The sequence below is a fragment of the Melozone crissalis genome, unplaced genomic scaffold (assembly GCF_028551555.1).
Source record: "Melozone crissalis strain CALT ecotype California unplaced genomic scaffold, PUWL_Pcris_2 ptg000106l_1, whole genome shotgun sequence".
NCBI classification, from domain to species: Eukaryota; Metazoa; Chordata; class Aves; order Passeriformes; family Passerellidae; genus Melozone; species Melozone crissalis.
This window is the reverse complement of record NW_026535883.1, coordinates 4,151,221-4,169,363: the sequence shown is the minus strand read 5'-3', so window position 1 is coordinate 4,169,363 and position 18,143 is coordinate 4,151,221. Positions and strand designations below refer to the sequence as shown.

At 39.9% G+C, this 18,143-nt stretch overlaps 1 protein-coding gene across 2 annotated transcripts in view; it reads left to right on the top strand.

Annotated features, from left to right (window-relative positions):
- The window catches only part of RCAN2 (regulator of calcineurin 2), an 80,741-nt gene that overhangs the window by 32,367 nt on the left and 30,231 nt on the right, over window positions 1–18,143 (top strand). The window contains exon 1 of one of the 2 annotated variants that reach the window (XM_054291719.1): window positions 9,716–10,015. The exons of the other annotated variant lie outside the window; for it this stretch is intronic. Within the exon in view, the coding sequence (XP_054147694.1) occupies window positions 9,929–10,015 (87 nt within the window). The 5' untranslated portion in view covers window positions 9,716–9,928. Of the gene's footprint in view, window positions 1–9,715; window positions 10,016–18,143 lie in introns of those variants that run through there. 2 annotated transcript variants of the gene reach the window in all.

The following is an 18,143-nucleotide window of genomic DNA, read 5'->3' as shown; positions in this document are numbered from 1 at the left end:
TTGTTCCTCATCTAAATTCCTGCATCAGCTGCAGGGCTTATCCTTGCCATGAGAAGGGGTTGCTATCACTGGATATCATCCAATGTTAGAACTCTCTTTAGCACACTTTTAATGCTAATTTAAAGAGTTGTGACCTTCCTGTGTTACACACATTTTGGAGCGTGAATTTCTTGTTGTTTGACTTGATGAAATCATGGAATGAAACAAAGCAGTTCCAAGTGTTCCTTTGAGGGAGCAGGTGGTACAGCCAAGGTGCCTCTTGCTGTGTGTTGTAAAATCTGAGCCTAAATTTATCTCTGTGGCTTGAGAAAATTGTAATATAGTTGGTGGGATCTCCAGTGAACCGAAGTAGGATTTTGCTTGTCCATCTCAAGTTGAAGGATGAATATGAAGTTCTGACTGTAAAATCTCAGTTTGTGACTAAAATGCACAGATACTACTTTAAAAATTCATAATAAATTGCAAATTAATACTTAAATCTCTTTTGTCTTTTCAACAATGAGGAAGCAATCACCTCTCTATAGTAAGCTCTTCTTGCTGCAAGGAAATAGAAAATATTGAAACAAATTCTTATTTTATGGTAAATATTAGTATGGAACGCCTCACAACAAAGAGCACACGGTGGAGAGGACTGGAGTTTTTTAGTCAGACAATTTTTCCCCCTTAACTGAGATACTCTGCACTCTATAAAAATGAGACTATTGAATTAACTCTTTCATGGATGAAATTTTTGAGTGCTTCAGTGCTTTATTGTCCATTCATAGCTTATTTGCATTGTTCTAATTTAATTGAATTAAGAGAAAATTAAGTGGTCTATAGCTAGGTGATAAGCTTTTAATTGGAGTTGTATCCATAATTCTGTGAATTGATTCATGTGACCAGAATGGAATATTACTATGAAATTGTGTTAATAGAGTGCAAAAATAATTAGCATATATAAGATAAATCACCAGTAAATATTCTCAGATAATTTAATGAGCTTACTTGTGAAGAAGTACAAACAACTAAATATGCATTGCTTGGTGCTGAGGTGAAGGCAGCTGTGATAAGGTTGTGAGCAAAAGTCAGAGCAGAATTAACTGGGCACAAGTGGTCATGAATAGGAATGCAGAACTGAGTAGGAGGTAAAGTCACTGTGTGCTAACAGGTAATTTGAACTACCATTTCTGTTGAAGACTTCTCTCATTTGGATGTTTAAATCTGTGTTGGACAAAGTGATAGATGGACTGGGCTACAGAGTACCACTCCCAGCAGATTATCAGGTCTGCACCTGTGTATCTGGACATGCACAAGTCAAAGGCAATTGCTGTGGGACTGAAGTTATGACTTCATAAAAGTTTTACTTTACAGTTTCTGAGATCCAGTGATTATATGGGATTTTGACCTTTGCATTTGGAATGTTTTAATACAGTTTAAAAAAACCCCAACAGATTGAACAGGTCCATTAGGCTCTAGAAAGTATTGATTGATAAAGCATGGCTGGGAGCGGAGGCAACTAAAAGATCTTAAACATGATCAACAATACCAGCACAGATGTGGGACTGTTGCATGCTGCTGGGTCCCAATGTCAAGCTTAGAGTATTCCTGGAAGACTTAGTTACCTGGAGTAACTGCAGGTGTGGTTTAGGAATCAGTGCTAGGTCCCAAATGTGTGTAGCCACTCAATGTGAAATCTACAGATAATTAACCAGCATATTCCTAAAGTTCAGCAAGTTGATAAGCTGGGTTTGCATAGGTGTGAAGTGACCAGAAGATTATAAGAAGCTATGGAAGAATAAAAAACTAGAGGATGAGAAAGTCTTGTTTCTAAGAAAACAAGAAACTTCACAGAACTTCACAGAAACAGTTATTTCTGATTTCTCTGGTTTTGGTAGGGGCTTCTGATTAAAACGGAAGTACTTAAAGTAAAATGAACAAAAACCCCCCAAAAAACAACCAAACAACCTACAAATAAACCCTACTCTAAGGTAACAGCTGAAGTTGCTGTAGGTTAGTTGGAGCCAATATTTATGTTCTCCCCCTTCTGCCTTTGGCTTTCCTAAACCTTTTATCCTTTTCTACTTTCCTATCAAAAGTAAAGAGTTGGAATTTTTGTATGGAAATGTTCTGCTGCTGGAAGATGCTTTGGTTTGGGGAGTATCATGCATCTGGGTTTGTTGTTTGAAGCTCCATGTTTCAGAAGGAAGCTGTCTGTTTAAATATAGATCAGTTGCTTTGAAATAAGATCAATTTTCTGTCACTCACTTGTACTTTAATGTATTTGCTATTTAATTATTGTCAATTTAATATTGACAATGCAGTGTCAAGCTCTTTTATATTAGAGAGTGGACCAACATTATAGAATAACTAAATGGTTTGGAACTGTTTTAAATACCTTCTGAAACCACACTGATATATATATATGAAATGCCTGTATAGGAACTAGTTCTGCTTCAATTTTTAAATTGTTTTATTTTGTTGATATCTCTTTAGAGCTGTATCACACAAAAATATGGAGATACTGAGTAAACTGAGAGTTCAAAACATAGGAACAGAACTGATTCTGGTCCTTTTCTGGGCTGGGTCAATGGAAGACTGTTTCCTGAGTTCTAGTTAGGAAAATAAGTTTGGGTTTTAGGGAGAGGAAGAGGGGGAAACTAAATCTGATCTGTCTTCAAATAAGATACAGGCTCTGAAATGGCCCATTGTGGTCTCTTTCTTCTGTTTGTGAAATCAATGAAATCAGTCTTGTAAGGAGAAACTAGGATAAATCTATTTTATAAATACATTACAAGTGCACTAATATCTTAGAATTACTCAGGTTTCTTTCTTTTTTTCTTATTCACTTTAGAGCCACTGGAATCTTTATACCTGACTTCTAGGTCTCATTGTATCTAATCTCCATCTGTCTTTCGAACATAAATAAAACAATAATAGCAGGGGATTTATTGAAATAGAAAATAGAGTCACTTGTAATGAAGACAAGAAGCACTATTTGTATATGGCAAATTTTAAGTATCAACACCTTGTTTTTGTCTGCAGTTTAATCTGTGGATTAATAGAAGAGACTATTTGTTTCAAAGTGTTGCAGTAAAATAAATCCCACCCTATAATATCAGGATAAAATAGCAATTACGTAAGAAATCTATTATTCATTGCTTCATTATTTGCTGTCTGACTGCATGCTGTTTGACAGTGGGCTTTTTTCTCTCTCTCCTTTTTTTTCCCCCTTTGAACTGGGCTGCTTTTGCTGGCTTGGCAGTAAAGGCTGTTTTCTCTCAGCACAGCCATTAAATCTCTCACCTGCGTGTCCTGTGCAGAGCTGCAGTTGAGAGATAAGGTTGGTCTCTCTCACAGCAGTGAGCATTGGTATTCCAGGCTTTTCTTTCAAGGGCATTTTGCTGTGATGAAGCGTCTGAAATGACAAGGAAAACATACAGGCATGTTAAATACCCCTGCTACTCTGAGACAAGTAAAGGTAAATGGAAATTATTTTAAAATACATTTTGAAGCTGTTAACAGAGCTTGTGGACAACAGCAAATCACAGTTTTAGGCAGGAGCATTACAGACCAATTCCAACTGGCATCATCCATTAAATAACAAATAGTAATGGAGAGTCCTTGTCCTGCCCAGATTACACTTAAAATCTAAATAAAACACAAAGCTCTGAGCCATTCTGAATGTGTGTTCCTGCATGCTGTTCACCCAAGGTCACAAAGGTAGTTCTTGTGAAGAACTGAATCCATTTCTTCAGTGTGTTATTCCTCTGACAGCCCCTGAGCACCTCCATCTTCCCACTGGGAACTGGGGGAGATACTTGGGATTTCAGTTTCCTGCAGCTGTCAGAGCACTGGCCTGGCATCCTCTGTGTGTGTGAATCTTGTACAGAATCCTTATGGGACCTGGGTTTAATTCTGTTTTCAAGTACTGCAAGAATAAATATGTAAGAACTTCACCTGTTTTGTAGTCTTCAGTCATTATAACTTTTATAAAATTAAAGACAGAATAAAAATCTGTTTTACATGTGCTCATTAATATTGGGTGCATTAATAGAGCAGGTATCACCATTCCTATCTTGCTGTTGGAGAAACTGAGGAACAGTGATAACTTTATGTGTAGGATTCAGTTATAGATTAGCACTTAAATTACAGCATCACTTTATACATCTGTACATATGTGCTAGATGCTTATGTTTCTGTTGTAGTTGCTGGAAATCTCATTAGCAGTCAGGGGCTGGAGAGAAATTCAGTCCATCCTAAACTACACAGCAAGTGATTGATCAGCAAAATCCCACTCTAATAGTCCGTGGAGTACGTGGAACAGGGAGTGTGTTGAACAGTTGCCCAAATAATAAGTGCTAATTTAAATATCTTAAAGAATCTCTTGGGGCCTCTGGCTGATGGTTCAGAGGAGGGTGATTTCCAGAGGTCCTGGATCATGTCTGTCAAGCCTGTGTGTCTTGGATCCCTTTAGGTATCTCCCATTGCATTAGCTATCCATGCTGGAGCAATGAAATTAATTCCCAAATCTGTTGCTTATACTGGCAATGTGTGTACCAGCATGTGGGGATCTATGTTTAGTTCTCTTAATTTGAAACCTGTGCAATTTATCAATGATCCTGTGTAGCTAGGCTGCAAATAAATTCAGCTTACACTGCAGGGTTATGATCTTCCTCTGTTGCCAGGGATTCATGTGTGTGTTATGTATTCTGTAGGTGGTCATGGGTTCACCAGATGAATCAAGGATGTCTTGACTCCTGAACTGCAGCAGTTTATTTTACCAGAGAGAGAGAGGATTGCAATTTGGGACCATAACAGTTGTTTTCCTGTGTGGATCTGGCACAGAAATGGATTTGTAACCATTCTGAGTTGACAGAAGACACACGCACAGATTTCCACCCCCTCACACCTCCCTGAATTTACTTGGAAGCGAAGGACTATGAATGGTACAGCCACGTTAAAATAATTGAGCAGCTCTGACTCACAGTTGCAGCTTGTGTGGAGCTAAATGAGACAGCAGAGTGATGCTGCCTGACTGACACAGTTGTTTATGCAGTCACTGAAGTGTTCTCCCACCATGTGCAGGCCTTTGAGTTGTTTGGTATTATCTTTATTAAAGAGGGAGAAATCCTTCATAATGCTGATGATTTGTTTTATTTTCTTGGATGCCCTCAGATTCCGAGACCTAGAAGCATGACTGACAGAAAATTATTGCCTACAGAAAAGCAAAATATCACTTAAAATGCAGAAAAGCTGCCTTTCATGAAAGCAAAGCCAGCCAAGGCATTTTCTAAAATCAAGTCTCTGCATGTAAGAGGAACTTACTGATTTAGGATTATTCTAAATTGAACTTTTATTTGTCTGGTCAAGATTCTGTGTCTTTAAAAATCTTCATAGGAATGATTATTTATTATGAGAAGTGGTGAATTGGAGTCCTTTTGTTTGCCACAATTGATGCGAGTTTAAGACTTGTAGAAACTTTCGCTTGGGGGTCAGACTCATTGTGGGAAAATCATTGGGTTTGTAGCTGTTGGATCATTCAGTGTTCCTTATTCACTGCAAATGACAGCTAAATATTCTCTTTAAAATATACACTTCCAAGCAGTTTGATGGCTATTCAGTTTGCTGGTGCATTCCTCTGGCTGGATTTGTCTGGTGCTTCCATTGTTTTGGGGGTAATTGACCTTAGCACAAGCCAATGCTCACTGCATTTAAAAAAAAAAAAAATTCTTTCTATGGGTGAGCTGAACCCTGCCCAGTCTTCAGTGTTCTGTTTTCTTTATGTCCTTGTGAAACACCTCTTTGAAGGAGCTAACTTTGCCCCTGAAGAATGTTTGTGGTTGGCCTTTTTTATCTTCTGCTGTAGACAAAGAAATTGGAAGAACTGTCTTCTTTTTCTGGGTTTGTTTTTCCAGGGCCGTCTTACATTTCTAAATGTTTATGTGGTTTTGAAAGTATTTATAATTCATATTCCCATTAAAAATGAGATTATATTTGTAAAAGTATGTTCCTACTGACAGGTAGGAGCATGGTTTAAATGCTGTTTACTTGTGTAGTAGGCTGAACAGGATCGATAGAGATGCACATCATTAAAAGCACTTCAATCAGCCATAATGTGAATCCATTCCCAGTGTTCCATTCAGCCCTCAATGGGTCATTGATGGAGGCCTCCTTTTTATTTTTCTGATTTGTACATTGACCTAGTAAGGTTTGCACCTGCAAGCAGAGCTGCTGCAGAAATAACCCCTCTAGTACCAGTGACAACAAGCACAAGCTTCAGCCATAGAGCAGAACAGTCAGGATCTGAATTTGACTGCTGGGTTTGGTTACCACGTGGCTGATGTTACTGTGAGGTCCAGAGCCAGTGAAGTTGCCCTAAGGCTAAATCAGTTGTAGTTTGCTTGCAAAAGGAGGGTCAAGATTTTGCAGCAGTTGTTTTAATGACTTGAGAGTTGAGCCTGAAAATCTGAAATCTGTGGTGCTGCTCATGTGTGTTAAGCTGAGGCACAGCTGGAACTACAGGAGGAAAACAACTCCTCACAGAGGAGTAAAGGCTGTGCTGTTCCAGGAGCTGTCTAGATCCAGAATGGAAGATTCCTGGCTGGAATGGCATGGCTTTTATTTTCCTTCTGGTTGAGGAAATGAAAACATAAAAGCTGATGAAAATACGAGACCTGATTATCAAGTGTTAATCATCAGAGTCTAGTGATGCTGTGGGGTTACTGTGGTGCTTGTGAAGGAACAATGGAATATTGCTCTGAGTTCTAGAACCTGTCTGATGTCTCTGCATGTTACTGTGAAAACTTGGTATTTCCATACTCAGCCTGTACAAATGAGCCTCAGCTGCTCCCAAATTCAGCCCCCTGAGATATTCACAGTAGTGAGTAGTGCCCCTTGAATTCCATGCAAAACTGTTGCTATGGACAAACATTAAACTACGAAACTTTTGAGTAACTGTTCAAAACTCTCCACTTTCTGTTCTCAGAGTTTATGGTCATGGTCTTAAACCCCATATAAAATTGGTGAGGGATGGCAGTAGAGTTACATACATAAAGTTTGTGATCTAGACAACCTTCAGGACAATGCTGAAGTGCAAGTCTATCTATATCAATTTCTGTTTACTAAACATAATATTCAAAATATTAATGAAACATGGCTTCCTTTTTTCTTGTGAGTTTGGTGAACTGCAGTTAACAATACCATCTAGAGACGGAGTTAAGAAATTTTTTGAAAGAAATTGAAATACTTTTTTCTTTAAATTTGGATGAAAAGCAAGTCTCCTGAACTGGAGAAATAAGTCAATATTAACCAATATTAAAGTGTTCAATAATAAATTTTTCATTAACATTAAGTGAGACTACAAGGAATTGTGGAGTGCTCTGAAAAAAAAATTCACACAGGAATATGTCTTGATTTCAAATGAGAAGTGAGCAGGAGCAAATAGAATATGACATATATTCAAAAATATTAGCTGGGGTACTCAAAAGCTTTATAGAGTTCTTCTGTTAGGTAATCTTTGTTTTCAAGAGGCACAACCAACTAGGTTGTCTTTGTAAAGAGCTCACTAAAATACCCTAGTGAGCTAGAGTGATTTTTAAGGGGAAAAATTAGGTTATACTTTGGAATAGGCAAGAAAAAGCAAGAAATGAAAGTGATTGTGATCTCAGTAAGGTTTCCTTATTCAGATGAAGTGGAAAAATTGCAGTGATTCTCTTTTGAAAGGAGATTAACAGTGGATGTGCAGGAATAATCATGAAGTGGAACAGGTCAGTTTGCACATCAGGTGCCAGTTTTCATAAGAACATTCAGGCTATTGAAATTGATAGGTGGAAGTTTTTAAAGAAGAAAGGAAGAAAATAATTCCAGAACTATGCAGTGTAGCTCTATAATGGAAGATCATTTTTCCGTCCCTGCTGTGGAACCACACTCAGGCCAGGCATCACTCTCACTCTGGATGCCTTTATGGACCTCAGAGACCATCATCATCTGCTTCTTGATCTTTTCCTTTCCCAAATGCTTGTTTTGTTTTTATCCTGTTGGTCCATCACTGTTACAACTTTCATAAGACTCAGACACATGACTCATCTTTGCTTTCAATGTTTCCTTCCAGCTCTTTGGTAGCACTTACTGGCTTCTCACTTTTCTGATGCTCTGATTTTTCCCTTGCTGTCTGCCTGCAACTTCAATCAGGCCTTTATGGCTTTTTTTCTCTTTTAGCACATGCATATTATATTCAGATATACAAATAAAAGGTCCTATAAACACTCCCAAAAATGTTAACTTCAAAATATTTCTAAAAAGTGGTTTCCTCTGGTTTATGAAAAATCTTGACAGTGATAAGTGACCAGTGCACAAAGGAATTGATAATTGTGACAAACAATATTGATTCATTTTCTGCCTTCTGCTGCCCTATCCATTTCTGTTGATCTCTATAGTCTGGGTTTGTAAAATATTTAGTGCTGGTATAGGATTTTGTCCTGGCTGTGGATCTTAGTTTGTGATTACTGCTGGGGAGGTTGCTATAAATGCAAGTTGAAAAGTGGGAAAATTATTTAATAGAACTTGAAAAAGAATACTCTGGTAAGAGATATTGGCTCATCTGTCTCAGCATCTAATGTCACTGCCCTGTCACAGTAAAGAATTTGCTCCTAACACCTAATGTTAGTATAATTAGGAGTTTATCTGTGAGTGAAGTGGAAGTAAGCAGAGCAGTCTCTTACACTGAGCCATAAGCAGCTCCTAGGTTCATACCAGTAGTTAAATATTTAATTCTCCTTATTAATCTGACGTATCCATAAATGCCAATTCTAGGCCTACAACAATTAATAGTAATTAACGTCTCACGAGAATGAAATGGTAGAGAAAAAATAATGGTGCCAGTCTGGGATAAAGATCATTTTAGAAGTCCCAGACATGTAGATATTTTATTTCTATCATTAAAAAAATGATAAAACTTGCAAAGAATAAACTGATCACTGAGTCAGCAGGTGTAAAGCATCTTCACTTCTACTTGTTTCTTTTGTTGAATTCTGTTCTATTTGTGAAGGGTTAACCCTTAGGATGGATGGTGTAAAGTTTGCCCAGTGTGAAGTCCTAATTTCAAGGAAATTTTCATGTTCTGTTCTTTGAAGGGGTATTGACTTCCAAATCACACACAGACATGCCTTTGATCTTCCTGGGGATGAGTCACAGTGCAACGTGGATGTGAAGCACTGGCATCAAATTTGCAGTGTGTTGATCGCTGCTGGTGACAGGACAAGATGTTCTCTAATCCCGTGTGTGGGGTTGTAGAGTGTGCTTTATTAAAAAAGAGGACTTAGAGCTATTAAAACCAGAGGGCTGAGGTTTTGTTGATTTGAGGGTTTTTTTATTAGTGCTCTGCCGTAGATTTTCAAGTACAGTGAAGTCACAAATGTTACCTTGAGATTAGTGGCTTTAAATGCTGGGTTAATTTACACACAGAGTGGAGCTTTCAGTGTCAGGCGATCTCTTTTATTTTTTTATTTTTTTTGCCACCATAAGCACTCAGCTGAAACAACAGCTATGACTCAGTTGACAGTGAACGCTGCTTGAATTGATTTAGTCCGAGTTCAGATTTAGCACATAATCATGTTCAATTTGATCCACTGTGCTGCCTAGAGATAAAAGGGTTGAAAAAATAGATTTAGCTTATGTCAGTCTTTGTGGTGATGTCATTGCCATGAGAGATGGAATAGCGCTGTTACTATGCTGTGCCTGCTCAGTTGGTGGGTGTACAGGGGACAGGCAACCAGCAACTCACTTTAAGTGCACAGAGCTCGTGTTGGAGGCTTGCAGGCATTGCCAGCGCTGAAACTGAATCTTGGACTGTTCAATTGCAGTACTGAAGATTTTTTTTTTTATTCTTTTGTTGTTTTCTTGCATCGTTTGTGACTCTGAGCTTGCCTAACTCAGTGTACAAAGGCGGGGGATGCCAGCGCGTAGCATGGACTGTGATGTTTCCACTCTGGTTGCCTGTGGGGTTGATGTGGAGGTTTTTGCCAGCCAAGAGGTTAAGGTATGCGCCTGCAATCCTTTTGTTGCTTCTTAGAAAAGCCTTTGGGAGCAATAGGCATTTGTATGTAGCAATTGACAATAAGGGGGCAGATGAGATTCTGCTGCGGTGGTAAAAGAAACGCAGTTAAAAAAATCTGTTAATTAAGGGAGAGAAATATGGGAAAGGAAATGTGTCTGCTTTTTACTGTGTTTTGATAAGCTGAGAGAATAGCCTGGTGTTTACTCTTTAATGATGTAAGAAATGGCTTATATAACTGACATCTGTGCATATGCATGTTTCATATTCATATAAAAATCTTTCATTGTTAATTTTGTCAAGTTATTTTTAGTCCAGTGTCACTTTTTAGATCAGCCTTGCCATAAATGTTATTTATTGATGTTGATAACCTTCATATATCTTTACTCAGTTGAATGGTAGCTGTTTCTTTCCTTCACATTCAAATCAAATATGCAAACATAAATTTTTTGTGAAGGGCTAAAAGTTTGTATTAAGTATCTTTGTGCATCTGCAGTGAAACAGAACACAAAAAGTTATGCATCTTGCATATCATATGCATACCTGAAAAACAATGCTTAAATCTAAGGCTTGATATTCAGGGCTCATAGTCTCTTAATTAGACAACTGCTGTAGAAAAGTCATTGTGTGTAATTGCTTACTGTTGAAATCAATTATCTTTTTCATTTATTCTCATATTATTGCAAGAAAATCACTGCAAATTAAGTTTGAAAGAGGAATTCTAAGTATGCTTTTCACAGATCATCTGAAAGAGCTCATAGATGTAATACAGTGATATTCAGCAGTTTATAAAGGACAAAGGTACAGACAAAATTAGTTTCTAATCTGATGGTTCTTAGTATTGAAAGACTGGAACGGGGTAAAAAGGATTTACAAATTGGAGGTCAGATTTTGAACCTCTGCTCTGTTTGGTTCTGAGTCAAACATTGAAGCCACTGGAAATAAAACTACTTTGATTTGCAAGAAGCTCTGATGATTTTTGTTTGCCTGTTAGTCTGTTAATGTGTGACATCATTTATACTTTATACACATGCTTTTGTTTTGGCATCAAGAGATTCTTCTTAATTTAAGAAGCTTTTTCTTAACAGTTTAATAGTGAATTTAGAGATGAAAAAGTGAGTAATTCAGAGGAATGATTCAGGTGAGGAGTCTTTCCTGCACTGGGACGTGTTTCTTGTATTATTTTAAAGTAGTAAAATGTTTATCTGCTCATTCATTTTCCTTTTCTTTATTTTTTTTCTCTTTTTTTTTCACTTGAGAGCATTTTCTTTTAACATGTAGGATTTGCACCTGCATTGATATGATCTTGTACCTTGGTCTTTTTGTGTCTGGTCCATGTTTAATGTAAGACCATGCAAGAAATTAAAGTAGTAGTGAGCTTCTTGTATCCTCATGCTGCTCATATGTCAGTAGCAGTGCAAAAACAAAATTCTGACTAACATAAATCAGCAGAAAGCATTCCAGTGACTTGGGTAAGATTTAGATTAGCCTGATTTTAGCTGCAGCATCTATAAAGTGTGGGCCAGGAGTATGAGATAAGAGAACAAAAGGGTTACAGAGACATTACAGGAATTGTAACCCTTTTGTGTTACTTGGACTTTGTGTACCTTGTTTGCTTTGGTTGAAATTGCCCTGTTTTGCTTTTTTCCCCCCTTATGTTAGAATTAAAATGTTGATTGCAAAGACTTTGGGTATATTTACAGTGGGGACTGCACTGCAGACTGCACTGCAGCTTAGAAAGGCAAAGTCTGCTTGGAAGTTGCCTGGGTGAGCAGCTTGTGCTCCATGACCCACAGCTCACTGCAGCTCCTTTCCAATGGGTTTGTCCCCAAATTCTCTTCTGGAGGCTGTGGCCAGCTCTGTGCTCATCCCCAGGCTCCCCATGCAGCAGCCTGCAGTGTGGGCATCCTCTTTGTGAAAGTTTCACTGCTGCAGATAATTTAAAGCTGGAGATACTTATTGCTCTTTGCTCACTTCCAGGAGAATTGCAGGGGAAAAAACAGTATGACTTTTTTTTTTCTTCTTTTCTTTTTGTATGCAAAAGGGTTCACTTCAAAGTGAGGTTTTTTGGTGAAAATGTGGTCGCAGCATAGAAAAGTTTATGTTGACTTTGATAGGATGAGGAACAGATTTAGGGTTAAAAAGAAAGGAGGCTGTTGCTGAGAAGAGATGGTTGTGGAAGTTGAAGAGCAAAAGCAAGTGCAGAATTCCTGTCTTCTCCACCCTCCACCCACCCTGTGAGTAGCCCTCTGCCCAGCCCTTTTGTGGGTCAGCCTGAAGGCACAGATGGCATTGACAACTGAAGTCCAGGCTATTGTCACTTCTCCAATAGAAGGTTTTATTGCAGGGAATCTTCTCCCTGGGTGAAGGGAGTGTTCCCTCAGTGGTAGAACGGATACTGAAGATCTTAGAATACGTGTGGTGCTTGGTGAGATTTGCTAAGATGAGCTGTTAGTCCTGTAGAATAGTTCTCTGATGTCAGTAAGGGTTGTGTTCAGGATTTAGGATATGCTTACAGCGTATCTCGCTTTTATTTCAGTTTAGGTTTAGAACTGACATGAGGCTTGGGAGAAGGATGCTGGTGTTACTGAGCCATTGTTCTCCCTGGAGGTTTGGGAGAAGGATGCTGGCAACACGGAGCCGTTGCTCTGCACTTTGCAGCATGTGTTGGCCACAGCTGCAGGCTAGGGGTGTGAGGAGCTTGCCAGGACTGCAGTAGCAGAGCTTGCAGTGTTGGGGCTCTGGAGCAGCAGTTCCCACAGCAGGTGGCCATGGGGACTCCTGGAAGTTGCCACTTCTCAAGAGCATCGGTCCCTCAGAGCTGCAGAATTCTCATGCAAAGCTGGCTTTGGGCACAGAACTTGGAGCAGAGGGAGCTCTCCAGCTTATTGCTGCTTTTCCACCTCTGGAGACCTTATTCTGTAGCCATTATGCTCTTAGCATCTGGCAGTCAGGCTTGGAAACACTCTGTTTCCATTTGGCCTCTGGAGCAGGGGAGCAGTCATTTAGTACTGAAGGCAAAGCTTTTTGGTTGCTGCATTTGGGGCCGCTCATCCTTTTGATGAACAGAGGCTTGTATGGGTACCTTGGCAGTGGCAGCTGGCCCCCAGCACTGACACCACAAACCATCCAACAAGCCCTTCACTTCTGATCAGCTGCTGCTTTGAGTTGGCTTTTTTAATCCAGAAATTGGGTCAGGCTAATCAACATGCTACTGACTGTAGATCAGGAACCAGAAGAGTTGAGGAGGCAACCAGAGAAATCACAAAGTGCAGTTCTGCTTTGAAGTTCACCTGGATAATTAAGATTCTTTCAGTGGCTCTAGATGATAATTTCATGCAATGATCTTTGTTACATAAGCAATTAGTTAATGAATATCTTGTTTATTTCTAATAGAGGAATCCCAGACATCACTGAAACAGTGGAAGAGAATTTAAACTTGTGTTTCTTACTCTGAGCAATGTGTTTTTATATGATTAATTCTGCATATTCTCTCCTCATTTTTGTTCACACAGACCATTCCATTCAGAAACAAGGTAGGACTGGGGTGACTTGGCATTACTGTAAGAGAGGAGAAACACTAATGGTCCAGATGGATCACATCCTGAAGGCAGTAATGTAATGTGGATGGGGCCATTATCTTAACAGGGAAAAAACCCAGTGTGTACATGAGCCAGGCAGCAAAGAGCATAGTAGGAATAGTTTCACTGTTTGGACTGTTGGAGGATTAATTCCCATTGGAACAGGATCTCTGTCAATCTGTGAACTCATTACTCAGTTCAGATGCTCCAGTGGGCACCCTGCTAATGGGAATTGTTTGGGATGGATGGGTTGGAGGTTCAGTCACTGTCCTGCAGCTGCCTGTCAGAGGTTTAGCAGTCTAAACTTCTGAGGTCTAAAGGGCAAAAACACACTAGATGCTTGTGGTTTTTGCTCTCCACTTCAATTCTCCTCTTGTCTAAGTGGCTCATTCACAAAGATGTTCTGAGGTTTAAGGTTTAAGTGCTCTAAGGCCAGAGTCAAGTGAAGAAAACTGGAGAAAGGGGAGAAGTGTTGCTGCCCCCTGGATGGTGCCAGCTGTCCAGTGGCAGCAAGCATGACTTGCTGGGAGAGTTTCTGGGTTTCTGCCTTTACATCCTTCTCCTTAGCCATGTGAGCTTGATCCGTGGGAAGAGTCTGTTGCAGTCATAAGACTTCACAGACGGGCTCTAAGGAGGGAACCAAACAACAGCATGACTGCCAAAAATACCCTGATGGCTCAAAGGCCTGCTCTGTACCTTCTCTTGGTATTTTCCATAGTTGGTAATTCTTTCTAATTGCACATAAGATTGAGTCTGTGGAATCTGCACCATCCAAGAGTTCTGCTGGAGAAATAGACTTGTGTGTCTTTTGATCTCTGCTTACTGTCTGTGTTGATGTGGAGCAAGTAATGGAGAGGAGCTTTCCAAATGCTGTAGTGCTGTTTGCAGGACACTGACCCTGCTCTTGGCTTCAGGGTCAGCACAGAGAGACCCTGACAGCAAAGCTGGGGCTTGTGCAGCCAGTGCTGCTGCACACTGAGGTGCTCCCAGTTCCACTCACAGGCTGGGCTTTGTCTCTGTCCTTCTAACACCCTTATGGGAAGCCAGCTGGACTCTTTAGGGAAGTTTCCAAAGAAATGATAAAATGGTAAGACTTCTAAATACTATAATGTGCTCTTCAGGCTGATCTTCATATATTTCTACTCATTTTTCCCCTACCTCAGTAGAAGGGGATGCTGCTATTTCACCAGAGGTTGGTGGCAGCTGCAGGTGTTTACACACCTCTGAATATGGCAAAGCTTCTGCCTCTCCTTCTTCACCCTTTTAATGCTAACAGGGAATGGCACAGCAAGTCAGAGAGCTTTGTATTGTCTCTGATCCTCTTTTCTGTTGGAAGTCACATGAAGATATTTCCCTTTCATAAGGAGAGCTAGACAATGAGTAATTTGTGAAATGAAAATAAATAACAACTAGAATGTGTTGGTAGAAGGTGCAGAATTAATCCAAGGCAGGTAATAAGGTAAGATGGAGCTTGTGATTCTACTGACAAATGGCCCAGCCTGTGTGAGGAGCACTGAAGAGATGGTGATTTTCTTAAGCAGATTTGAAGAATTAATCAGTGCAGCTGTGGATTGATGTACCTGTAATATGGATACATGTGTGATACTGATTTTTCACTAAATAATCACTTAAATTATTAAAATTTTAGAATAAAATTCAAGTTCTCAGAAGAACCTAGAGAGATAAAGTGTTCAAGTTCTTTCTCTTCTTCTCAAAAAAAATATCAAGGACACATTATTTTCAGGTCTGCAGTGATCCAGTCTCATTTTCCTCTGAAGGTGCTGTAGATGTGCACTCTTTTGTCTCAAATTTTACTGATGCTGTTTGCTGCTGCTTAGCATGACTAAGATTTGATACTGAGCAACGTTGCAGATTCTGAGGCAGAGGTCTGCACCAACCTTTTATGTATCTTTAGTAATTTTTTTAGTAATTTATAGCTTTTTTTTTTTTTTTTTTTTGCTCATTGACTAATGTACATGCTTTGTGGTTGGAGAGATCATCCTTTAATATTTTCTAGGGGTGATTCTACCAGAGGCCTTAAATAATCTACTCACTTTTGATCATTCAAGTGCTAAGCAGCCTGTTTGCTTTGGAAGATGCTGCCTAATCATATGCTAGAGTGCAAACAACTGTGACAGTGTGGTCTTGAGCAGAGAATTCTTCCTTGGCAAAAAGGCACTGAGGAAATTGTGCCACAGTTTGTCAAACACTTGGCTGACACACAGGCTGCCAAGGACCAGAAACTGCCCAAGCCAAGCTCCAGTCAGTGGCGACTGCTGGAAGACTGTGTGTTCTCCATGCACGTATTTACAGTGGCACCAGCACTGAGTGCATGAGCCTCTCCTGAAGATTTCCCCCTCTAATATGATTTTCAATAAGCAACTTCTCCTTCTAAAGGCCAAGAGAATTAAAATTTCCCCCAGGGGAGACTTCTCCCCTTTCTTTTCCTGATTGGCAATGCCTGTAAAAAGCACGTGCAGCTGTGGAGTTTGGCTCCATCCTGTGTTTTCCATCTAGGATTCTGGTTGGTTTCTGCTTTGTCCATGTCCATTCCTGGAAGCACAGACTGCCTTCTCACACCATCAGTGTCCTTGTGATGCCTTTAACTGTCCCCACATGGAATTTCTGTGGGTGCTGAATTAAGGAGAAGCCTTTGGTTGTAGCAGTTGTGATGGAGCAAAGAGCTCTGCTGTCCTTGCAGGGTGGGAAAGCAGCTGGATGGGTCTGTGTAGAGCTGGATGCTGCAGCAGCATCTCCATGGCACCTTCTCTTCTGCACACCTGAAGTTGCTGGAAAACCTCAGTGATGTTATAGGTAAAAAGTTCCAAGTGTTCTCATTTGCACATGGAAAACTAAGGAACCAGGAAGTAAGTTCTCTGACTAGGAAACTGGATTTGGCATGCAGAGCTGGTGTAATGAATAATTCTTGTTTTTATTAATCATGTTCTGTAGATGTTCAGTCTCAAATGTCATTGAGCTCTAGGCATTTTCCAGAGACCAAGGGGCTGTGCTGAGTTAGAGCTGATTTTGGTTGGTTTTTGGTGGGGGTTTTTGTAGTTTGTTTTTGTTGGGGTGTGTGTGTTTGTTTGTTTTCTTGTTTTTAATTAGCCCAAACTTGCTGCTTTTCAGAATCTGCATTAAATTCTGGCAGACAGAAAGACTGACTTTATTTTACAGGATGGATTCATATTGATCAAGAGCATGGAAGAGCCTCCAGTTTCGCAGCACCAGGGAGTTCCACCTGTTGAAATAATAGTCCCTGAGCTGAGAAACCCAATGAACCCATTGAGCTCTGAGCAGCAGCAACAGGCAGCTGTGCAGGGGAATTTCTGCAGCACAATTTGTCACTTGCAGAAGAATCTCTCTGCTTCATCTGTTGCAGTGAGGGATATGTTTGCTGTTAAAAGGTGGAGGCATGCAGAGGGCTGAATCATGCAGCAGCTGCACAGGCACAGAGAAGCCTCTTTGCTGAAATCTTGTCCTTTTATTCATGTAGGTCAGATATGCTGGTGTGAGGCAGATGAACAAATAATGGTAAAAAACCTGCTAATCCTCTCAATAAAATAAGTTCCATATATGGAGAAGATAAGAAGATGATTGTTTTATTTGCTGTATTAATTTTACTCAAACATTGCCGTCCTCAAGTTTCATCATCCTTTGCTGTGTATCTTTGTGCTTGGTGACAAGGTTCATTCATTCAGTTTTGGCTACTTGTCCACATTTCTTAGAGAAAACCTATAGCTAAACTACTAAGAATAAAAACTTGAATTGTCTGAATAATTACATCTATACCGACAAGTTTGGTCCTGGCCTCAGTGTCACCACATGAACAGGTGCACATTAACCACAAAGCAAATGTTGGTTGTGGTGGGGGTGTGGTGGTGTATATTTTGTTTTGTTTGGAGGGTTATTGTTTTATTTCTTACTACTGATAGAAAAACAAAACCAAAAGCAACCCCCCAGCAGAAATGACCTTTCTCCCTCAGAGAACATTTTTTTTAGAGAAGCAAGTATCTCTAAGGGGCAGATGATAGGTGGAACTGTTCTGAGATGAGGGAGGAGGAAAATCAGTTGTTATTCAAAATGTGGCCAAAATGAGGAAGGGGAGCATGGGGATTGAGAGGAGGGAAGTCACTCTGGTGAAGTTCCTCTGTTGGGAAGGACCAAGAGTGGGGAAAGCTCCTGTGGAGGCTGGGGCAGGAGGTGGCAGGACTGGTGTCTGTGGGGGTGACAGCAGCAGGGGAGTTGGGATGGAAGGAGAGCTCATGAAAACAGGAGTAATAATGAAAGACCAAGGTGAGAACAGGTGAGTTTGGCTTCTTGTGCTGTAGTGGAATGATTTAAGGGAAGAAGATGATACAAGATGCTGGAAAAACCCATTGATAGTCTAAAAAAAGGAGGATTTTATGACAAAGCTTTCATCAAGCACGTGTTAAGCATCATTGAAACCTTAGTTAAATTAATCTTGACAGCTTTCTGCCTTACTGAAATCATCTTCCACAGGCTTCCATCCCACCTCCAGGTAACAAAAT